A 25,323-nucleotide genomic window follows, 5' to 3' on the forward strand; every position below is an offset into this window, starting at 1 on the left:
GTGTTTCTGTCACTTTCTTTCTCCATATATACAGTGTGTGTGTGTGTATTCTTGTGTATTTGTGATTTTTGAGTGTGTGTGTGTGTCTGTGTGTCAGGAAGTATATGTATGATCTCTTGTGTGTGTGTATGTTTGTGTGTGTCTATGTGTGTGTGCAAGTGAGCGAGTGAGTATGTCTGTGTATTATTGTGTATTTGTGATATTTGTGTGTGTGTTTGTTTATGTCTGTGTAAGAGAAGATGATTTCTTGTATGTGTGTGCGCCCGCGCGTGTGTGTATGTTTGTGTGTGTCTGTGTGTGTGTACATTCTTGTGTATTTGCGATATTTGAGTGTGCGTGCACCAGGAAGGAATATATGTGTAAACTCTTTTTTGTGTGTGTGTGTGTGTGTGTGTGTGTTTCTGTCATTTTCTCTCTCTATATATATATATATGTGTGCGCATTTGTGTGCGTGTGCGTGTGTGTGTGTCAGGAAGTATATGTATAATCTCTTGTGTGTGTGTGTCTGTGCATTCTTGTGTATTTGTGTGAGTGTGTGTGTGTGTGTGTGTGCGTGTGTGTGCGTGTGCGTGTTTGTGTGTCTTTCTCTCTATCTCTGTGTTTGTTAATGTCTAATTAAGAGAATGTGTGTTTCAGGAAGCATATGTATGATCTCTTGTGTGTGCAGGAACAAGTATGTGAAATGTCTTCATTCACACACACAAAAAACTAAAACAACACAATCTGTCACACACACACTAGCAGGCAAGTAAAAACCTAAGTACACAACACACAAACTCCGGTGCGTATCCCTTAAGGTAGGCATCACAGACCAAACACTGCCAGACTTGGTTCAGTAAGTGTCAGATATCAATTCTGTTCAGCTTTCATTGTCATGATCGCACAGGCCATTTTAATCTTATGGCAGTAAGCTGGCAGCTGTTTTCAGGGCCAGACACTGCAGTTGCTCAGCAGCAGCTGTATGAGCTGGGAGTCGACTTGATCACAATCATGTTCATGTTTTAGAATTATCAAGTCAAATGGAATCAAAGAATGACCAAGTGAAAACAAAGAAACATCAGCCTGATCACACACAAATGATCACATGTACTAAACCTATAAACATACACAACCTCTTTCTCTTACATACACACACACACACACACACCTCAATGTTTCCATGTGTTCATATACAATCATGTGTATGTATTTTTTCAGGGAAAAATGAATAAAATCACTCACATTTTCTCGGTCCTGGTTTAATCCTGAACTCTCCTCCATGGTCATACCTCAAAAAAGAAGGCGAGAAGAAAATACAGTTGAGCACAAAACTGTGAGTTTAGCATGTGAACTGATTTGTTATCAGTGTATCATTTGAACCAAGCAAAACTATATAAGTTTTGTAAATCAACAGGGAAAAAACTAAGCATGCAATACAAAAACAGTAATATATTTCATAGCCTGGTTATTCTTTCTGGGATAGACACACTGGAACCCCTTCAGTTTCCCTATCAACAAATCAGATCAACCAAGGGTCTCCACAGCAAACAAAGACAGCCATGTTAGAATGCGGTTCATTAGCTACAGCTCAATATTCAACACCATCGTCGACCCCCACACTAACAGACAAACTACTCATGGCCCTATCCCCTCCCTCCCTCTGCAGCTGGATCATGGACTTCCACACTAGCAGACCACAATCTGTCAGCATTGGGCCTCTCTCCTCAAAGACACTAATCATGAACACTGGCTGCCCTCAAGGTTGTGTGCTGAGCCCCCTGCTCTACACACTCTTCACATATGATTGCACTGCCTCCTATGAGAGCAACTCCATCATCAGGTTTGCTGATGACACCACTGTCATAGGCTTGATCACTGGTGGTGATGAGACAGCGTACAGGAGTGAGGTGTCAAGCTGAGTGACATGGTGCCATAAGAACAACCTTTCCCTCAATGTCAGCAAACCTAAAGAGATGATTGTGGATGTAAGGAGAAGGAACAGAGGACATCAGCACCAACATCATCAGTTACTTCACATAGACGGGTCTGCACTGGTGAAGGTGGGCACCATTACATTCCTAGGAGTTCACATCAGTCAGGACCTCACATGGTCATAAAGTACAGACCAGCTGATCAAGAAAGACCAGAAGCAGCTGTACTTCCTCAGGAAATTGAGGAGGCCACCTAGTATCCTTACACAATTCTACAGGTGCGATATTGGGAGTATGCTAACAAACAGGCTGACAGTGTGGTATGACAACAGCACTGCTCAGGACCACCAGAGTCATCAAGACAGCAGATAAGGAGCTCCACTCCCAATCCTGGAGCTCACTTACTACCAGAAAGTCTGTAGGCAGGCCCGAGGCATAGTAAAGGACCCCACCTATACCATACTGTTATGTCCCTGTGTGTGTTTCTGCTTGTTTTGCGCTTGATTGCTCTTGTGTTTGCAGTTCCTTGTTTATGTGTGTCTGTGTGTTTTCCAGGATGTCCTATGGGCTGATGACCCCCAATTGACAATGCCTCTGCCTGCTGATGTTTCAATGGGGTTCCACCCTTTGCAAACACACTCTTCCAGTTTGTGAGACTCAGGAACTAGACAAGGCCAAAACGTGCAGAATAAGACATGCCATTATCAGTCTGGTTTGGATCAGATAATGTAAATGTTCTGTTTCCTAGTTTCATACGTCTTCTGTTTAATCAATTCTTTACATGTTTCATATTTCATGTTTCATATTTTTTGCCCACAGTGCAAACTCTTTCTTTTGTTCTTGCCTCTGACCCTAGACAGGGGTGTGACACAGGCACAGATCATTTACCCAGTTTACCCAGACAGTCAGGCAGGTGGGACTGCAGTGTGAGCAGTTCCTGCTGGAAGGAGAGAAGTGGAAAGGGGAAAGGGGGAGGAAGGAGTGTAACAACACTGTTGCTATGGGCACCAGGGCTGTCTGGATGCACCCACAGCCCTGCTGGGAAGTTTTGGTTGAGACAAACATCTGACAGCAGCACTGACTGCCATCAGTCCTGGCTGCAGCATGCTGTGACTGAGATAAGATGAGGGGAATAGAAGTGGCTGCTGACTGGTGATACTAGCAGGACATGTGCACCATGACATCTTGGTGGTTAGGAAGAGGAGCAACATGCACATCCATGTAGGAATAGAAAGAAGATGCACCTCCAGCAGTCCAGACTTGGTACTCTTAGTGAAAAGAGTTTGCCCATCCGCTCCATTAAAATCTCCCTCCACACCCCCTGAGCCTTGGTGCCCTCAGCAACTGTTTCAAATGTACACCCAGATAAACACCCAGCACTCACCTGAAAGTCTCTAGTTTACAGTTGGGATCATTCAGTCTGTCTGTGAACTCTCTGACACCTGCGTCTCCTGGGTGATTGTAGCTCAGATCCAGCTGTTTCAGGTAGGAGGGGTTTGATTTGAGGGCAGAGGCCAAGAAAGAACAGCCCTTGTGTGTGATGAGACAACCAGACAGTCTGAAACAAGAGATCATCTTTCCTCATTATTAGAGAAGGAAAATGCATTAAAGGTATGCACGGTATTTGAAAATTCAGCCATTTTGTCCCACACATTTATTTATGAAATAAAATGTATGGTAACACTTTTTTATGAAGCCTAGCTTTATAAGGCCCTATAAGGGCATTATAAGGGCCTTAATAATAAATAAAGTAGCTATGTCATTATAGCAATCATTATAACTATGTATAATGTCTTCACAATGACTCATAACCACCTTTACGAAACATTATATCAGTTAATTATAAATGGTTACAATTTAAGACGGAATAATGCATTATAAATATGTGATCGTCAGTCTGTGTGTCAGTAACACTTTCTATGAAGTCTGCATTTATAAGGCCCTATAAGGGCATTAATAATGCCTTTAAAAAGTAGCTATAAGTCATTGTAGCACTCATTGTAACTATGTATAATGTCTTCTCAATGACTCATAACCACCTTTATGATACATTATGTCAGTTAATTATAAATGGTTATAATCTAAGACAGAATGATACATTATAAATATGTGATCATTAGTCTGTGTATCTGTCAAATGTCATAATGCATCCTATGAAGCCTGCATCTATAAGGTCATTATTAATGCCTTTAAACGTTGCTATAAGTCATTTTAGCATTCATTATAATTATGAATGCAAGTCTTCACAGCACTCCATAACCACCTTTATGATATATTATTCACATTTATTTATGGTTATTAGCATGGTGACTATGCTGCTATAGAGACATAGAATATTATAAACTGCCATACAATTTTATAAGTGGACTTTGTCTAATTTCCTAAATGACTAAACTAACACTGAGTCACACTCAGGAACACAAAAACAAGATAATACAAACTAAGTTGACTAACGTCAAAAAAGCAAATGAAAACGAACCAAAGTACACAGTGTCTGGCACCAGGAACACAAACTGAGGTTTACTAACTGGAGAGGAAGCTAAACAAACACAGAAACAAACTCAGGATTGCACAAATGTACAGATTCCTAATCTGCTTCTGAACAGAGATATCCGGCACGAGACAGTCAATGGAGACTTGGAGTCGTGAGCACGGAGCTCTTGATAAGGTAGGCGTGGGATCCCGATGGCACGGCACTTGCTGAAGTGGAATTCAGCGGACTAGAACTAGCTGGGGTGGAACCCAGTGAACACGAAGAGGGTTGACAACAGGTTACTAGGAGAGCACGGTCAGACGGAATTACCTGGAGGTCGCGGAAACAGGAACTAGAGCGTTGGTCGTCTCAGGCAGTATCTTCTACTGTGTAACGACGAGACCAGACACGGAGTGAGGTGAGTGAAGAGTATATGTAGGGTGTAGGACAGGTGAATGTGATCGAGTAATCTGAAGTGAAATGACGTGCAGCTGGGGAGAGTGGATGTGACCTGATGGGATGACGTGCAGCTGGGCGAGTGACAGTGAGTGTGCTGAAGGGGGCGTGACGGGAGCGGGTGTCAGACGTGACACTTATAAAGGCAGGCTTCGCAGAAAGTATTACCAAGTTTATTATAAGAGCAGATAAATCACTAACAACATTCATAAACGGACTCAGTCAGCCTTTAAAAACTAGCTGATGATTAATTCCAAGAGGTTGAAGAACGAAATGTTTACGGATATTCCATTCAGAACTAAAGTCATATTAATGTCTTATTATTCTACTCAGATGCCTTTATGTTTCTTAGAATTAGAAGTAGGGTAGGCAGATATCTGTGTGTTCCTGAATGTGCCATTTCTCTCTGTGTGCCTCTGTGTTTCTCAGTGATCGGGATGATTTGGTTACGATTCTAAGGTCATAGGGTTGGCCCATGTGATCCGAGCTCTGTGATGAACACTCCTCTCCTTTCAACTGATAAAATATTAACAGTTTTTTCCAATCATTTTCACACTTTGTCTCAATAGCATGCCCACTTCTTCAAATCTCTTCACACAGTGGGCTTTACAGACACACACCTCAGGACATCAGTTAACCTTTGGTGCAAAACAACCACCAAAACACTTCATACTTCCCCTAAAAGTGACTCATGCTGCCATAGCTATAGCATATGCTGTCTCCCATTAAACTACTTCATAACTCAATGTACAATTAACTAAAAAACACAGACAACTTGTAGAATTGCAAAATGCATTTGTGTTGCTGTATCCTGTATTTTTGCACAGTTTAGTGTTGCATTGCAAAAGGAAAGAAAAATGTATGACAAATTGTACATATTGTAATACAAAATAAAACAGTGAATATGAAATTCAGCTCCATGCTAAATGTTCTGTGGTATGCTATAATACAAAAGAAAGTGAGCAGACACTTTTCTTTACCAGTGCAGTAAGTGAAACAACATCACATGAGACTACCACTCCACCACAAGTGTCCTGCAGCCCTAAAGCTGATCAGTGTATCAGTGGCTGATTATGAACTTCACATTTTCAGTACCTGTGAGAAGCTGAACATTTCCCTTCTCACTGTTACGAACATTCCGGACTGTTTATGTACTTTACCGCGAAATGCGGGAGTAAGAGACGGTGCCTCCATTCATTCTCACACACACGCACGCAGCCACAATTACCCAGCGTCTTCCTGCAGGTCACATAATATGTGAACCTTGAACATTGTTGAGAGAGTTGTGGGGTGTTTTGTGGGTTTGTGGTGTTTGTTTGTTTCACGATGTGAGATTGTAATGGTGTCGGGTGTTTACCGCGAATTGGTGTATTGTTTGGTCTGCCGCGATATACAGCACGCATACATATTATTTGCATACACCTGCTGTTGCTCAATTATACTGATATATATACTGGGTACCCACCATCTCATCCATTTACCATTTGCATTGCAATAACATCCATAAACTGGTTCAGATACATATACTCACACTTCCTGGTTCTCACGCTTCCACATACTGGTCCCAACGCGAAAGCGCGCCTCGCGCTGGGATAGCACTTTTACATTGTGTCACTAGTGGAGGGAGCGGGGCATTATTTCACAGGGTGTTTGTCGTGTTCACATTTCATTTAGGTAATAACTATGGCATTGTAGGGTGATTTGCTAATGGTTAAATGGTGTTTGAGTGATTTATATGGAGATATGTTATTTGAATGTATAATTGAATATAATAACATGAATGAATGGTTTTGTTAATAAGATGCACAATGTGCTTTGCTTCCCCATATTCATGGGTTGGCCCTATTAGGCCAATTAGGGGCAATAGCTAGGCCTTCTTAAGAGGCTAGCTCAGTGCCATTCAGGGGGTGGAGGTAGAAGGACAGCTTTCCTGCTGCGAGGAGTTGTCTGTCACGGTACCACTGTTACGCTGCATTTGGATATTGAATCTTTGTTTTTGTCTGAAGTACTTTGTTTTGTGCTATTAATACTTTTGCTAAAATCCACAACCTGGAAAGAAAATAAATATGGTTGAATTGAAAACGTAAACCACTGCTCCGGCGACTCTTTTGACCACCATCTCCAAAGTCCACATCCCTAATCGTGGGCTGGCCGCGCCGGTCGCTCACATTTGGTGTCAGAAGTGGGATTCTGTGGCGCCCTAGAGGAAACTGGAGAGAAGAGGTGGAAGAAGAGGTGCGAGGCGTGGACGAGGTAGAAACACAGGCTTGTGGCACGTGGCACAGGATGGACCAACGGCTAGGCCGGAGTGACGAGAAGGAGGGCGATGGCCCTGAGGAAGTGCTACAAGGGCAGAAGGTGGAACACTGGACACGGTAGAGCGGAGGCATGATGAGAAGCCAGGTGATATAGCCGGTTATACACCCTGCTGGAGAAGACACTGAAGTCCCAGGAACGGGATGCTAGTAAGCAGGAGCAAAGATGGCGAAGTGTGCAGATCCAGCTAACCAGCTCCGTGATGACGTTGAGCAAAACCGGCCACTACGTCAAGCATCTCTGCCGCCTCAGCAAGGTCTAACAGTCACCACTGCAGCCTCAGCAGGATCTACAGCCACAGCCGCTGCCGCCGCAGCCACAGCCAGATCAGCCGCCACCACTGCAGCATCAGCCCCAACCGCCAGGTAATGCACACCTGAATAGAGATGGCGCAGCTCCAGTGGCATGGTCACGGAAAGCTGTTCCGAGGTATGTAGAAGGTGAGGATATTGAGCAGTACCTCACCACCTTTGAACGACTTGCCAGGGCCTATCGCTGGCCCAGGGAAGATTGGGCGGTGTATATAGTGCCGCACCTCAGTGGCAAAGCCCGCAGTGCTTATGTCGCCTTGGACATAAACGACAGTATGGATTATGCCAGAGTGAGGGAGGCGATCCTGGAGAAGTACGAAATCAATGAGGAAGTCTACAGGAGAAGGTTTCGTGAGCCAGATGTCCGGACGGGAGAGTCTCCCAAAGAACTCTACCAGCGTTTGAAAGACTTGTTCCGTAAATGGATTAGACCGGAGCAGAAGACGGTCGAAGAGGTAGCCGAAGACATCATCCTGGAACAATTTTTCCGCACCTTGTCACCTGAAAGTCAGGGTGTGGGTGAAAGAGCACAAACCCCAGACTGCCAGCAGGCCGCAGTACTGGTGGAGAACTTCCTTTCGGCCCGCAGAGGCCCGAAGATCTTCCGTGCTGCGACTGGCTACCAAGCCACGGCCCCTGGTAAGTCAGATGGGTTTGGTGGTGGTCCTAGACCTAGAGAACAGAGTAGAGGGAATGAGAAAGGCCCCTACAGGCCCTATAGGCCGACTACTTTCCACAGGGAACGCCCTGCCAGTTGTGTTGTGTGTAATCACTGTCACAAAGAAGGACATGCAAGACCAGATTGCCCAGCTTGGCAGCCCAAAGCCCAAGGACACTGTTGTCTCCCTGGGTCAGAGGAGCAGAAACAGGGGTTATGGGTAGGTTGCAGACTGTCCCAGTGCTAGTGGGTGGGAAAGGAACTAGTGCCCTGATTGACACAGGTAGTTCCCAAACTTTAGTCCAGCCCCATCTAGTGGATCGAAATGGGTATGTCACTGGCGGGAGCCTGACAGTCATTTGTGTAAATGGCGATGAGCATGTGTATCCTGTAGCCAAGGTGTACATAGAGGTGCAGAGACAGACTTACCGCCTTACTGTAGGTGTAGTGGAGGGTCTCAGCCATCCAGTAGTCCTTGGACAGGATATACTGATCTTGCCTGAGTTGGTGCAGGCCTATAAGCCTGTTAACATGGTGACTACTAGGTCACAGGCAAAAGTCCAAGCAGACGAGCCACAAGAGCTCAGTGAGCTCAGAGAGATGCCATTTTTTGATAGCTTTGAGGTAGCTGAAAAGCTAAAAGCTAAGAAAAGCCTTAGGCAGAGACGGAGAGAGAAGTTAGTGGGGACTCTTAAGAAGCAGCAAGATGGCGAGAGCACTCAGATAGAGGGTGAAGCTTGGGAAGACATGACCCTGGATATAAAGCAGCTACAGAGCCAAGACCCAACTTTGCAGGAGGCCTGTAGTAAAGTTAGCATTAAAGATGGTGTGCCTACTGGCGTGTCAGCATCGCTCAATGGAGAAAGCTTTGGGTTGCATGGAGGTGTGTTGTATCACCAGCCAGAGGGAGATCTAGCAGAGCAGCTAGTGGTACCCAAAGGGCTGAGAGAGAGAGCTCTGTCCTTGGGCCATAGTATCCCATGGTCGGGTCATCTCAGTACGACCAAAACCTTTGAGAGAATTGCGGCTAGGTTTTATTGGCCAGGAATGTACAGAGACATTCAGGGCTACTGCAAGGCTTGCAGTATTTGTCAGATCACTAGCAAGCAGAAAACTAGCCCATTTCCTCTCCAGCCACTTCCCATTATTGAGGTTCCCTTTACAAGGATAGGGATGGACATTGTTGGGCCTCTAGAGAGAACACCGAGAGGGCACCGCTACATTCTAGTAGTTTGCGATTATGCTACCCGCTATCCAGAAGCTTTCCCACTCCGCAAAGTAACTGCCACCACCATAGCCCAAGCCATCCTTCAGCTGTTCTCTAGGGTAGGGATACCCCAAGAGATCATCACAGATCAGGGAACAGCCTTTTTGTCCAAGAAGCTCAAGCAGGTCTATAGCTTACTTGGGATTAAGGGGATACGGACCACACCCTATCACCCCCAAACTGATGGCTTGGTTGAAACGCTACAACCAAACCCTAAAGAATATGCTACGGAAGTACGTGTCAGCCAATGGAAAAGATTGGGACCGCTGGCTGCCATACTTGCTGTTCGCATATCGTGAGGTGCCCCAGGCATCTACCGGTTTCTCTCCATTTGAACTGTTGTATGGGAGACCAGTGCGAGGCCCCCTGGATCTGCTGAAAGAAGCCTGGGAGGGACCAAAGGCACCGGAGACCCACAGCATTCTTGCCCATGTCCTGCAAATGCGGGAAAAGATGGAGGAGATGACAGAGCTGGTCCGGAGCAACCTGGAGCAAGTGCAACACCGCCAGAAGGTCTGGTACGACAAAAAGGCCAGACAAAGAACTCTTCAGCCGGGGCAGAAAGTTCTCCTGCTCCTCCCTACATCGGAGAACAAGCTACTCGCTCAGTGGCAGGGGCCATACACCATTACCCGGAAGGTGGGGCCTGCCACCTATGAGATCAACATGCCTGGCCGGAAGAAACCAAAGCGGGTCTTCCACATCAACCTGCTTAAAGAGTGGCGGGAGAGAGTTCCCGAGAGCAGTCTACAGCTCATGGTGCAAGCCGTTGGAGAAGAAGAGGATACTCCAGAGCAGTTTTTTCCAACTGCTCAACCACTTGCACCTCTTGACCTAGCACACCTTACTCCACAGCAGCAGAGAGAGCTGGAGGCCATCATTCCTCCAGGTCTGTGTCGAGAGACACCTGGAGTCACCACCCTAGTGGAACACTTCATTCCGCTGAAAGATAGCACACCAGTACGTCAAAGGATGTACCGAATCCCAGAGCGTCTTCTGCCTCTACTTAAGGAGGAGGTGGAGGAGATGCTGTCCCTGGGGGTCATTAAAAGATCCCATAGTGAGTGGAGTAATCCCGTTGTGCTAGTCCCTAAAAAGATGGCAAAATCCGATTTTGCATAGACTTTCGCAAAGTAAATGCACAATCACACTTTGATGCATACCCAATGCCCAGGCTGGAAGACCTGATTGAACGGCTGGGTAAGGCACGCTACATAACGACCCTGGACCTATGCAAAGGTTATTGGCAGGTGCCGCTGGCTGAGCAGGATCAGCCCTATACTGCCTTTAGAACACCTCAAGGGTTGTTCCATTTCCTTGTTATGCCGTTTGGCCTACAGGGGGCGCCGGCAACCTTTCAGAGACTAATGGACCGTGTTCTTGAGGGCACGGAGTCCTATGCTGGAGCGTACCTTGATGACATTGTTATCTATAGCACCACATGGGAGGATCATGTGTGTCATCTGGCTGACATTCTTCAGCGCATCCAAAAGGCAGGACTCACAGTCCATCCAAAAAAATGTGACTTTGCCAAACCCGAGGTCCGGTACCTTGGCTATGTGCTGGGCAGGGGTCTAATCAAGCCCCAGAAAGAGAAGGTGCAAGCCATCCAGGATTGTCCCCAGCCGCAAACCCAAAAGGACGTGCGGTCTTTCCTGGGTCTGGTAGGCTGGTACCGGGAGGTTCGTGGCTGACTTCTCCACTCGTGCTGCACCTCTTTCGGACTTGACCCGGAAGTCTGGGTCTAGTCGATTGCCAGTGGGGTGCAGAACAGGAGCGGGCCTTCAGTGACCTGAAGGGGGCCCTGTGTCAGGGTCCAGTGTTGCAGAGCCCAGACTTTGACAAACCCTTTACAGTGCAGACGGATGCGTCTGGCATTGGTCTGGGCGCGGTGCTACTCCAAGGGGAAGGGGCTGACCAGAGACCGGTGGCTTTTATTAGCCGCAAATTGTTCCCCAGGGAGACCAGATATGCAGCTGTTGAACTGGAGTGTTTAGCCATAAAGTGGGCTTTGGACACTTTGAGATATTATCTGCTTGGCAGAGACTTTAAGCTGGAGACTGACCACAGAGCGCTTCAGTGGCTCGGCCGTATGAAGGACTCTAATGCCCGGATAACCAGATGGTTCCTGGCCCTGCAGCCCTACCGGTTCCAGGTCCAGTATCGGGCTGGAAAGCAGAATGTGGTAGCTGACTTTCTGTCTCGCCAGCCTGGTGGTGAGACATCAGAGGGGGAAGGAAATGTGAGAAGCTGAACATTTCCCTTCTCACTGTTACGAACATTCCGGACTGTTTATGTACTTTACCGCGAAATGCGGGAGTAAGAGACGGTGCCTCCATTCATTCTCACACACACGCACGCAGCCACAATTACCCAGCGTCTTCCTGCAGGTCACATAATATGTGAACCTTGAACATTGTTGAGAGAGTTGTGGGGTGTTTTGTGGGTTTGTGGTGTTTGTTTGTTTCACGATGTGAGATTGTAATGGTGTCGGGTGTTTACCGCGAATTGGTGTATTGTTTGGTCTGCCGCGATATACAGCACGCATACATATTATTTGCATACACCTGCTGTTGCTCAATTATACTGATATATATAATGGGTACCCACCATCTCATCCATTTACCATTTGCATTGCAATAACATCCATAAACTGGTTCAGATACATATACTCACACTTCCTGGTTCTCACGCTTCCACATACTGGTCCCAACGCGAAAGCGCGCTCGCGCTGGGATAGCACTTTTACATTGTGTCACTAGTGGAGGGAGCGGGGCATTATTTCACAGGGGTGTTTGTCGTGTTCACATTTCATTTAGGTAATAACTATGCATTGTAGGGTGATTTGCTAATGGGTTAAATGGTGTTTGAGTGATTTATATGGAGATATGTTATTTGAATGTATAATTGAATATAATAACATGAATGAATGGTTTTGTTAATAAGATGCACAATGTGCTTTGCTTCCCCATATTCATGGGTTGGCCCTATTAGGCCAATTAGGGGCAATAGCTAGGCCTTCTTAAGAGGCTAGCTCAGTGCCATTCAGGGGGTGGAGGTAGAAGGACAGCTTTCCTGCTGCGAGGAGTTGTCTGTCACGGTAACACTGTTACGCTGCATTTGGATATTGAATCTTTGTTTTTGTCTGAAGTACTTTGTTTTGTGCTATTAATACTTTTGCTAAAATCCACAACCTGGAAAGAAAATAAATATGGTTGAATTGAAAACGTAAACCACTGCTCCGGCGACTCTTTTGACCACCATCTCCAAAGTCCACATCCCTAATCGTGGGCTGGCCGCGCCGGTCGCTCACAGTACCACAACATTCTCCCTTGCATCGATACTTTAGAAAAAAATCTTAAGCACATATTATCTAAACCTAAAATTCTCCATATACGATAAATATTTCAGGGCAAGCTGTTGCCATGACACCAAGAACAAACTTTTTTGATCTGTTGGTTTGCCTGTCACAATACTGTATATATCATTTTTGAGTGTGGCAAATTTAACCTGTGTAATCAGAGGTAGAGTGGTTATTGTTGTTGACGAACTATTATCTGACCTGGGTTCAATTCCTATTGTAAGTAACTTTGATTAAAAATGTTGTTACGGTTGCATTTTTGGGTCACTTTGTCTCATTGATAGCCCATGACTTACATATACAGCAGTAATAGTGGGGAAATGTCTTCAGCGACAACTACATCTTTATTTTTGTCTTCATACATGCTGTAGATACACCTGGACTTCATCCATTGTGTTTGATTTTATTCAGGAACTTGCGTATGGTTTAATCCTGAACCTACTTAAACAGCCTCTACTGTAAAACTGTAACCTGATGACACTTGGACCACAAAGACCACTAGTTCCATGTATTTTTCTCTCTTGTTCACCCACTCCAAGGGTGCAGATACCCTTCTCTGCCAACCGGACTCGCCTGGTGAGGACCTACTCTTTTGGTTGTCTCACAACAAAGAAAATAGACAACGCTCTCTCTTTTGTCTTACGGCAACGAATGTCTAAAACTTCTCATTAGCCAGTAGCGCACTGCTAACAGAGATTAACGCCCGGCTCACATGACATGCGTTGCTTGACAGATGCTTGGCGGATGATGGAGGGCGTATCTAGCATTGGGTTGTGTTGATATAGGACACCTCGCAAATCCCCTCAGACGTATTTTTCAATTACAATAACGGGGTTTTACAATTAACAGTGTCTTTCTCTGTAACTTTAAAAATATCGAAGGAAAAAAAGTCAAACAAACAACTTTTATGTTCTTGAAAAGTTGAACTGTTCTCAACTTTCAGTAAAAGCAACGCACGGAACAGAACGCAACGGAACCACAATTCAGTTCGCAAATGGATGACGTCACCACATTCAAAGTGAATTTGGATCCGTCAACGTTAACAGATCCAACGCCTCGTCTGAGCGTAAGCAAGTTTAGCCAAGAGCATTTAACAGAAGACCTGCTAGCTAACTCTGTGATGGGAGCAAACCAAGCAAGGCACGAAATTGTAAAGACAAACCGCAACGGAACAAGCGATTGAATCCTCCAACCTAAACTGCAGTGAAACAAAGATGACATCACAGGTAGGACAACATTATTTCATCCAGTGGATCTACTGTGATCGAGAAAGTAACACACACACACATTCTTTGTGGCGTGCACCCGAGAGCGTGACCCCGAGCCCATTAGCTCACACACACACTCTCTTTTACACAAACACACTCCTTCAATTCTATATTTAATATTTCTGATAATTGCATTAATAAATGCTTTGATTTATATACGCAGGTCTATTTAATGTTATACAAAAATGAATGCTGCCAACCTTTTCTATTCAGAACTCCAAAGACCTTTAACCTTGCTATTGATAAAGTAACTTTGGTTGTAGTTATTAATTTAATTATAAGTCAGAGTTCCAAATTGAAAGGTAAATATATTTTAGAGACTGATTTGTGGTTGATCTTTATTTTGACCACTGAGGTGGACACTGAACTTTGTGTGGCGCCCCCTAGGTGTTCAACTTTATTGATCTGCCTTTGTGTTCAATGGTTGATGCCTGTCCAATCAGGTGAGCTTACCAACATATTGGTGATGTTGTCAGGATAGTACCAGTGTGTCTTGGTGGCCCTCGTGAAGACAGTATTGCTATTTACACACAATTGCACCCACATTTATCCAGGCGCCTGCTCACAAGGTAAGGTACCTACATTGTCTTGGTGCCCTGCGTGAGGATGGCACCAATTGTACCTACAATGCACATTTCAATGCAAATGCTGTACTGCACATTTGAATAGTTATATAGTATAGTTAGGGATGGGATTCATTTGGGTTTTTTCCGATACCAGAGCTAAACGGTGCCTGAACCGATACAAAGCGACGATTGACGACATTAAAGAAAGGCTTTTTTATTGCCAAGGCAATTTTTTTTTCTTCAAGTTGAACAATATATTAACTGTTTAAAGTAGATAATAAATATAAATACATACAAAACACTTGGCTTCCAACCACAGCTTCAAACTTTTTAACTTCAAATTATGAACATTATATTAACTGTAAACAACAGTTTATAGTATACTTAAATAAATATAAATAAATACAAAAACGAGCTTCAAACTTCTTTTGCAAAAATATGAGCATATTCTGACTGGCTCTTGATAGGCAGCAATTATAGAAGTGCAAAAGTGTGGTATACAATTCTGACCTACACTGATTGACTGGTCAATCCATACCATGGGTCAAAATAATTATAATTATCCCCTGAAGAAATATCACTTAGAGAACACACTCTGAATCCATATACTGACCATCCACACACAAGCATTTGAGAATCTGTGTCAAACCTTCAATACAAGATTACAACTACTTAGTGTAGCAGGAGACATTGATAGGTGTCAGGAGTGTCCTGTCACTTTCTCTAAAATGCAAACAGTTTTGTATAGCCAGAAGTGTGAACAGTTCATGGACAGCAAACTAATCTAGCACATGCATCAAAAGCTCCAATCAAGAGTAATACTAGATACTAGAATGAAAGTCAAACACCAACCTTAATGTCTGTAGTTTACAGTGAGGGCTACTTAGTCCTGCAGAGAGAAGCTGAATACCAGAATCCTTCAGGTCATTGTTCGTGAGGTCCAGTTCTGTCAGGGACAACGATGACTGCAGAGCAGAGGCTACAGCCTTACAAGATTCCTCTGTTAGCTTACAGTCAGCAAGTCTGTGTAGAGTGAGGTAAAGAACAGAGAGTAGTTAAGACATTGGTCAATTAAAAAAATTATGATTTCAGATTTAAATAATAAATCTGTGCTTAGAATTTGTTTTCATCACAGAATCCTCCATTTGCAGAAATTACAAACTTTGTACCATTACAGCTTGACTGCTTCCTTTATAAATATGTCTTGCCCAATTTGGAGCAATATTCTGTCACTGTCATAGTCACTGCCTTGTTAAAACCCTTCAGGGACAGAGGCCTGTTTGACTTTTTTAGGAAGTCTAACATGCCTTGATGTTTTTGTATATTTCCCCTAGCTAAAAGTATTGAAGCACACGTGGCATATATGATTATTAGTGCTGTTATTAACGGCGTTAACGCAAACCCATTTTAACGCCGTTAATTTTTTTATCGCGAGATTAACGCAAGATTCTTTTTTTTTTTTTTTAGATTAACGTTCATTTTGGCCTCGCAAACTGTGTAGTAGGCTAACGTTACGGTTTGAGTGAATGGTGAGCGCGATACGGCGAAATGGATGATAAAAAGCTTCTGAATGGAAAGTTTACTTTTAAAAGTTGTGTTGTGCAAAAGAAGCGAGCTTCACTGTTGTCTGAAAATGTCAACAGGCAGCTGGTTGAAAGCAAAGAAGTAGTAGGCTTACCTTTTATTGGTGACCTAACTGTTACGGTTTATTGTTTCTGAAATAAGAGGCCTGACTGCTATGTTCCCAGCAAACTTGAAAAAAAAGAAAATTTGTACAAAAAAACATTGTAAAAATTTTGGACCGAGACTTTTGAACTCTGAACCTTGTAAACACAGTGTCTATTTCTCTGTAACTTTAAAAATATCGAAGGAAAAAAAGTCAAACACTTTTATGTTCAAACACGACCATCTACAGAATTTGGTCCACAATCCTTTTTTTCAGCGTTGCACTCTTTACATATTAGCATAAACGCGATTTGATTGGCTAGCGCCTGCGCTGCCGTATTTACATAAATGTGATGTGATTGGCTGACACATGCGTTGCTTCTCGAAAAGTTGAACTGTTCTCAACTTTCAGTAAAGGCAACGCACGGAACAGAACGCAATGGAACCACAATTCAGTTTGCAAATGGATGACGTCACCACATTCAAAGTGAATTTAGATCCGTCAACGTTAACAAATCCAACGCCTCGTCTGAGCGTAAGCAAGTTTAGCCAAGAGCATTTAACAGAAGACCTGCTGGCTAACTCTGTGATGGGAGCAAACCAAGCAAGGCACGGAATTGTAAAGACAAACCGCAACGGAACAAGCGATCGAATCCTCCAACCTAAACTGCAGTGAAACAAAGATGACATCACAGGTAGGACAACATTATTTCATCTAGCGGATCTACTGTGACAAAGTAACACACACGTTCTTTGTGGCGTGCACCCGAGAGCGCGACCCCGAGCACACACTCTCTTTTACACACACACACACTCCTTCAATTCTATATTTAATATTTCTGATCATTGCGTTAATAAATGCTTTGATTTATGCTTTGATTTAGGCTTTTTTTATTGCCAAGGCAATTTTTTTTTCTTCAAGTTGAACAATATATTAACTGTTTAAAGTATAGAATAAATATAAATACATACAAAACACTTGGCTTCCAACCACAGCTTCAAACTTTTTAACTTCAAATTATGAACATTATATTAACTGTAAACAACAGTTTATAGTATACTTAAATAAATATAAATAAATACAAAAAACAGCTTCAAACTTCTTTTGCAAAAATATGAGCATATTCTGACTGGCTCTTGATAGGCAGCAATTATAGAAGTGCAAAAGTGTGGTATACAATTCTGACCTACACTGATTGACTGGTCAATCCATACCATGGGTCAAAATAATTATAATTATCCCCTGAAGAAATATCACTTAGAGAACACACTCTGAATCCATATACTGACCATCCACACACAAGCATTTGAGAATCTGTGTCAAACCTTCAATACAACATTACAACTACTTAGTGTACCAGGAGACATTGATAGGTGTCAGGAGTGTCCTGTCACTTTCTCTAAAATGCAAACAGTTTTGTATAGCCAGAAGTGTGAACAGTTCATGGACAGCAAACTAATCTAGCACATGCATCAAAAGCTCCAATCAAGAGTAATACTAGATACTAGAATGAAAGTCAAACACCAACCTTAATGTCTGTAGTTTACAGTGAAGGCTACTTAGTCCTGCAGAGAGAAGCTGAATACCAGAATCCTTCAGGTCATTGTTCGTGAGGTCCAGTTCTGTCAGGGACAACGATGACTGCAGAGCAGAGGCTACAGCCTTACAGGATTCCTCTGTTAGCTTACAGTCGGCAAGTCTGTGTAGAGTGAGGTAAAGAACAAAGAGTAGTTAAGACATTGGTCAATTAAAAAAATTATGATTTCAGATTTAAACTACTAAATCTGTGCTTAGAATTTGTTTTCATCACAGAATCCTCCATTTGCAGAAATTACAAACTTTGTAGCATTACAGCTTGACTGCTTCCTTTATAAATATGTCTTGCCCAATTTGGAGCAATATTCTGTCACTGTCATAGTCACTGTCTTGTTAAAACCCTTCAGGGACAGAGGCCTGTTTGACTTTTTTAGGAAGTCTAACATGCCTTGATGTTTTTGTATATTTCCCCTAGCTAAAAGTATTGATGCACACGTGGCATATATGATTATGTTATAGAAGACATCAGCAATAACAACATTAGAGTAAAAGGAATGTAGTAAAATAAAATTGTATTTAAATCAAATGTAAAATCACCCTTACGAAAACCTTCATTCAGAGCTGCTCAGAATTTGTACAAAAAAACATTGTAAAGATTTCGGACCGAGACTTTTGAACTCTGAACATTGTAAACATAGGTGTTGGCTATACATATGTGAGTTTAGCATTCAGAAAGTGTGTGTGGTTTCACTAGTATATATTTATAATAGCAGAGTGACCTGTGCCTCTCCAAAATGTGTGACCCTACAAATGCATATTTGTTACCTGGGACACCTCAGACAAAGACAATGGCCATTACGTAATGGCCCTGGAATGTCTTTGTGGCCCACTACCCCCACAGGTTTTCTCGCCACACCATGGCCCAATAGAGATCACTGAATCACCATTACTTATCATATGAATAGCTGTCATTTGCTAATGGGTGGGTCCTTAGGAGCAGACACCTCCTAATTTTAGCTCATCATCCACGGTGGAACAAAGGCTCTTTCTTCCCTATTTTCGCGGAGCGCTAAATAACACTAATGGGCGGTGTTAGGCGCAGATGACGCGACGAGGGTTCTTGTTTGATAAATAGGATGCAAAATACCGTGCATTATTTGCGGTTTGGCAAAGGCGCAGATTAAGCTGCGGTCGCAATGTTAGTAAATGAGGCCCTGAGTGTCTCCATCTTACAGTGTTGATTCAGTGCTTCAGAGCACAGCTTTCCACCAGTCACCCAGAGTATTCTTACTCAGGTAAAGCTCTCTGCGGTTAAAGTTTGCTGACTGTAGAGCAAAGGCTAAAATATCTCAAGTCTTTAGTGAGTCCACAGCCAACAAGTCTGGAAAGCAGAAATGGTATAATAAAAATGCACCAATAAAGAACTGACCTCTCTCTAACAAGCAACCTGATGGGTTCCTTACACATCATTTTAAATCCAGAGTGCGATGGAGGAAAGGAAATAGTGTGCAGTAATGCCAGTGTGAGAGGAGCGAGTGGTGAAATAGAACATGCAGCAGACTACTCTGATAGTTTACCACCAGAGGGGAGATGGAATAAAGCCTTACAAACTTGTACAGTCTCCTTGAAAATGTATTTTTGTGACTTCAGTTCACAGTGTGGATTCAAAGTTTTTTATATCATATTTGATATACACACATGGACAAATCAGCAACACATTCATAAACATTTGGCACAACACCTGGAATTACTGTTCCTCAAATTCATGTCTTGTTTCTCAAGCTTTGAGCTTTTTCTATGGCAAAAATATGATTTTGTAGATAAGGCCTCTGTGAACAGTTTTACTGACTTCAGTGTCTCCAGTCGGCTGTTTGGGTTTCCAAGACAAGGGAGCAGCTTCTCTTCTGATGTTAGAAGATCACAGCCACTCATATCCAAGTCACTCAGTTGAGAAACACAAAACTGCAAGACTGATGCCATGACTGCACAGGAGCTGTCTTTGAGTCTACAGCTGATGAGTCTACAGAGGGGGAGGAAGAGACTGTAAGAAACATGTCCTCTACACCTCTTCAATTTCCAAACAAGAAATACTAGTAAAGATGGAAATGTGTGAAGACATGGGTTATCTGTCCAACAGCTCTTCTCTAAATATACAGACCTGACTTCACAGTCTTGATTCAGTGGTTCATGGAGCAGTTCTCCTCCACAGTCCTGAAGCTCGCTGTCACTGATGTCCAGCTCTCTCAGGTGGGGGCTTGCCCCCTGAAGAGTCAAGGCCAAAAACCTTCCAGTCAGTTTACAGCCATTAAGTCTGCAAAAACAAAATTGTGAAACAAACTATCACAAATTGTGTATAGAGTAAAACATTGATGTTGCTATTGTTTGTTTAACACAGTCAGTCAGTTAATGATTTAGTACAGTAAATATATTACATATTGTTATTCTAACATGCAAGGTCCAAATGGTGGATAAATGTATATACTCATCCATTCCTCAGTCAGAAATGGTAGTCTGGTAATTGTATCCAAGGCCAAGCACAACTATCAAAGTCATAAAGAATAGAATCTAACACGCCTATCTTTCAAACTTTTCAACGCTTGGCCCTCTGTTGGTCTCTAAACAGTGTATGTAGCATAATAGGCCTACTGTTGTCAAATGATTTCCAAATTATAAGGGAAAAAATAAAGCATTAGTATATTTCAAAGCTTCAATGAAACAGTATTCAATCTCCTAATTCCACCAAGAGTCTCTCCATCTTACAGTGTGAAATCAGTGCTTCAGAGCACAGCTTTCCTCCACAGTCACCCAGAGTATTCTTACTCAGGTAAAGCTCTCTCAGGTTAGAGTTTGCTGACTGTAGAGCAAAGGCTAAAATATCTCCATACTTTAGTGAGTCCACAGCCAACAAGTCTGGAAAGCAGAAATGGTAAATTAAAAATGCACCAATAAAGAACTGACCTCTCTCTAACAAGCAACCTGATGGGTTCCTTACACATAATTTTAAAATCCACAGTGCGATGGAGGAAAGGAAATAGTGTGCAGTAATGCCAGTGTGAGAGGAGCGAGTGGTGAAATAGAACATGCAGCAGACTACTCTGCTAGTTTACCACCAGAGGGGAGATGGAATAAAGCCTTACAAACTTGTACAGTCTCCTTGAAAATGTATTTTTGTGACTTCAGTTCACAGTGTGGATTCAAAGTTTTTTATATCATATTTTATATACACACATGGACAAATCAGCAACACATTCATAAACATTTGGCACAACACGTGGAATTACTGTTCCTCAAATTCATGTCTTGTTTCTCAAGCTTTGAGCTTTTTCTATGGCAAAAATATGATTTTGTAGATAAGGCCTCTGTGAACAGTTTTACTGACTTCAGTGTCTCCAGTCGGCTGTTTGGGTTTCCAAGACAAGGGAGCAGCTTCTCTTCTGATGTTAGCAGATCACAGCCACTCATATCCAAGTCACTCAGTTGAGAAACACAAAACTGCAAGACTGATGCCATGACTGCACAGGAGCTGTCTTTGAGTCTACAGCTGATGAGTCTACAGAGGGGGAGGAAGAGACTGTAAGAAACATGTCCTCTACACCTCTTCAATTTCCAAACAAGAAATACTAGTAAAGAATGAAATGTTTGAAGACATGGGTTCTCTGTCCAACAGCTCTTCACTAAATTCACAGACCTGACTTTGCAATCTTGATTCAGTGGTTGATGGAGCAGTTCTCCTTCACAGTCCTGAAGCTTGCCGTCACTGATGTCCAGCTCTCTCAGGTGGGGGCTTGCCCCCTGAAGAGTCAAGGCCAAAAACCTTCCAGTCAGTTTACAGCCATTAAGTCTGCAAAAACAAAATTGTGAAACAAACTATCACAAATTGTGTATAGAGTAGGGCTGTCAGTTTAACGCGTTATTAACGGCGTTAACGCAAACCCATTTTAACGCCGTTAATTTTTTTATCGCGCGATTAACGCGATTTAAAAAAAAAAAAAAAAGTTTATTTTTTATTTTATTTTTTTAGGTTAACGTTCTTTTTGGCCTCGCAAACTGTGTAGTAGGCTAACGTTATGGTTTGAGTGAGCGCGATATGGCGAAATGGATGATAAAAAGCTTCTGAATGGAAAGTTTACTTTTAAAAGTTGTGTTGTGCAAAAGAAGCGAGCTTCACTGTTGTCTGAAAATGTCCGGCAGCTGGCTGAAAGCAAAGAAGTAGTAGGCTTACCTTTTATTGGTAACCTAACTGTTACGGTTCATTGTTTCTGAAATAAGAGGCCTGACTGCTATGTCCCCAGCAAACTTGAAAAAAAGAAAATATTAAGCCATGGTTTAACTGCACTATAGGCTGAGTCCTTGTTTACCTGAAATGTGCACTTAATAATTTTATTTTGTACCGCCCTGTTTGGCAATGTTGGTTTTCAATAAAATAAAACATTTGCATAAAGCAAGCCAATCCACTTTTCCATGTTGATAAGGGCATTAAAATAAAAAAAATGATGGAAAAAATAAATAAACGAAGGGACATTTAGAATAGATAAAAATTTGCGACTAATCGCGATTAATTTTGAGTTAACTATGACATAAATGCGATTAATCGCGATTAAATATTTTAATCGTTTGACAGCACTAGTATAGAGTAAAACATTGATGTTGCTATTGTTTGTTTATCACAGTCAGTCAGTTAATGATTTAGTACAGTAAATATATTACATATTGTTTTTCTAACATGAAAGGTCCAAATGGTGGATAAATGTATCTACTCATCCATTCCTCAGTCAGAAATGGTAGTCTGGTAATTGTATCCAAGGCCAAGCACAACTATCAGTCATAAAGAATAGAATCTAACACGCCTATCTTTCAAACTTTTCAACGCTTGGCCCTCTGTTGGTCTCTAAACAGTGTATGTAGCATAATAGGCCTACTGTTGTCAAATGATTTCCAAATTATAAGGGAAAAAATAAAGCATTAGTATATTTTAAAGCTTCTATGAAACAGTATTCAATCTCCTAATTCCACCCAGCGTCTCTCCATCTTACAGTGTGGAATCAGTGCTTCAGAGCACAGCTTTCCTCCACAGTCACCCAGAGTATTCTTACTCAGGTAAAGCTCTCTCAGGTTAGAGTTTGCTGACTGTAGAGCAAAGGCTAAAATATCTCCATACTTTAGTGAGTCCACAGCCAACAAGTCTGGAAAGCAGAAATGGTATAATAAAAATGCACCAATAAAGAACTGACCTCTCTCAACAAGCAACCTGATGGGTTCCTTACACATAATTTTAAATCCACAGTGCGATGGAGGAAAGGAAATAGTGTGCAGTAATGCCAGTGTGAGAGGAGCGAGTGGTGAAATAGAACATGCAGCAGACTACTCTGCTAGTTTACCACCAGAGGGGAGATGGAATAAAGCTTTTCAAACTTGTACAGTCTCCTTGAAAATGTATTTTTGTGTCTTCAGTTCACAGTGCGGATTCAAAGTTTTTTATATCATGTTTTATATACACACACGGACAAATCAGCAAACACATTCATAAACATTTGGCACAACACCTGGAATTACTTTTCCTCAAATTCATGTCTTGTTTCTCAAGCTTTGAGCTTTTTCTATGGCAAAAATATGATTTTGTAGATAAGGCCTCTGTGAACAGTTTTACTGACTTCAGTGTCTCCAGTCGGCAGCTGGGGTTTCCAAGACTAGAGGGCAGCTTCTCTTCTGATGTTAGCAGATCACAGCCACTCATGTCCAAGTCACTCAGTTGAGAAACACAAAACTGCAAGACTGACGCCACGACTGCAGAGGAGCTGTCCTTGAGTCTACAGCTGATGAGTCTACAGAGGGGGAGGAAGAGACTGTAAGAAACATGTCCTCTACACCTCTTCAATTTCCAAACAAGAAATACTAGTAAAGAATGAAATGTTTGAAGACATGGGTTCTCTGTCCAACAGCTCTTCACTAAATTCACAGACCTGACTTTGCAATCTTGATTCAGTGGTTGATGGAGCAGTTCTCCTTCACAGTCCTGAAGCTTGCCGTCACTGATGTCCAGCTCTCTCAGGTGGGGGCTTGCCCCCTGAAGAGTCAAGGCCAAAAACCTTCCAGTCAGTTTACAGCCATTAAGTCTGCAAAAACAAAATTGTGGAACAGTCTATCACAAATTGTGAAATCAGAGAGCAAATTGTGAATAGAGTAAACATTTATGTTGCTATTGTTTGTTTAACACAGTCAGTCAGTTAATGACTTAGTACAGTAAATATATTACATATTGTTATTCTAACATGAAAGGTCCAAATGGTGGATAAATGTATCTACTCATCCATTCCTCAGTCAGAAATGGTAGTCTGGTAGTTGTATCCAAGTCCAAGCACAACAATCAAAGTCATAAAGAATAGCCTATCTAACACGCCTATCTTTCAAACTTTTCAACGCCTGTGCCTCTGTTGGTGTCTAAACAGTGTATGCAGCATAATAGGCCTACTGTTGTCAAATGATTGCCAAATTAGAAGGGAAAAAATAAAGCATTAGTACATTTACATTTAGTCATTTAGCAGACGCTTTTATCCAAAGCGACTTACATATGTGCGACTTACAATGTATACACATTTTACATTTTTACATTTACACTGATGGCACACTGCACATCAGGAGCAATTAGGGGTTCAGTGTCTTGCTCAAGGACGCTTCGACAGGGAATCGAACTAGCAACCTTCTGATTACTAAACGACTTCTCTACCACTGTACCACTGTCGCCCTTAGTATCTTTTAAAGCCTCCATGAAACAGTATTCAATCTCCTAATTCCACCCCGAGTCTCTCCATCTTACAGTGTGGAATCAGTGCTTCAGAGCACAGCTTTCCTCCACAGTCACCCAGAGTATTCTTACTCAGGTAAAGCTCTCTCAGGTTAGAGTTTGCTGACTGTAGAGCAAAGGCTAAAATATCTCAAGTCTTTAGTGAGTCCACAGCCAACAAGTCTGGAAAGCATTAATGGTATAATAAAAATGCACCAATAAAGAACTAAACTCTCTCTAACAAGCAACCTGATGGGTTCCTTACCCATCATTTTAAATCCACAGTGCGATGGAGGAAAGGAAATAGTGTGCAGTAATGCCAGTGTGAGAGGAGCGAGTGGTGAAATAGAACATGCAGCAGACTACTCTGCTAGTTTACCACCAGAGGGGAGATGGAATAAAGCTTTTCAAACTTGTACAGCCTCCTTGAAAATGTATTTTTGTGTCTTTAGTTCACAGTGTGGATTCAAGTTTTTATATCATGTTTTATATACACACACGGACAAATCAGCAACACATTCATAAACATTTGGCACAGCACCTGGAATTACTGTTCCTCAAATTCATGTCCTGTTTCTCAAGCTTTGAGCTTTTTCTATGGCAAAAATATAATTTTGTAGATAAGACCTCTGTGAACAGTTTTACTGACTTCAGTGTCTCCAGTCGGCAGTTTGGGTTTCCAAGACAAGGGAGCAGCTTCTCTTCTGATGTTAGCAGATCACAGCCACTCATGTCCAAGTCACTCAGTTGAGAA

At 42.5% G+C, this 25,323-nt stretch overlaps 1 protein-coding gene across 1 annotated transcript; it reads right to left on the reverse strand.

Moving 5' to 3' along the window:
- Positions 1–1,121: 1,121 nt before the first annotated feature.
- Positions 1,122–25,323, reverse strand: LOC122130568 (ribonuclease inhibitor-like). The gene is made up of 6 exons (XM_042705274.1): positions 25,219–25,323; positions 23,749–23,901; positions 23,440–23,610; positions 17,781–17,951; positions 3,295–3,468; positions 1,122–1,268 (listed from the first exon to the last, which is right to left on the reverse strand). Exons 1-6 carry the CDS (start codon positions 25,299–25,301, stop codon positions 1,214–1,216), a joined length of 807 nt encoding a protein of 268 aa, XP_042561208.1. The 5' UTR covers positions 25,302–25,323; the 3' UTR covers positions 1,122–1,213.

The sequence above is a fragment of the Clupea harengus genome, unplaced genomic scaffold (assembly GCF_900700415.2).
Source record: "Clupea harengus unplaced genomic scaffold, Ch_v2.0.2, whole genome shotgun sequence".
In the NCBI taxonomy this organism is placed as follows: Eukaryota; Metazoa; Chordata; class Actinopteri; order Clupeiformes; family Clupeidae; genus Clupea; species Clupea harengus.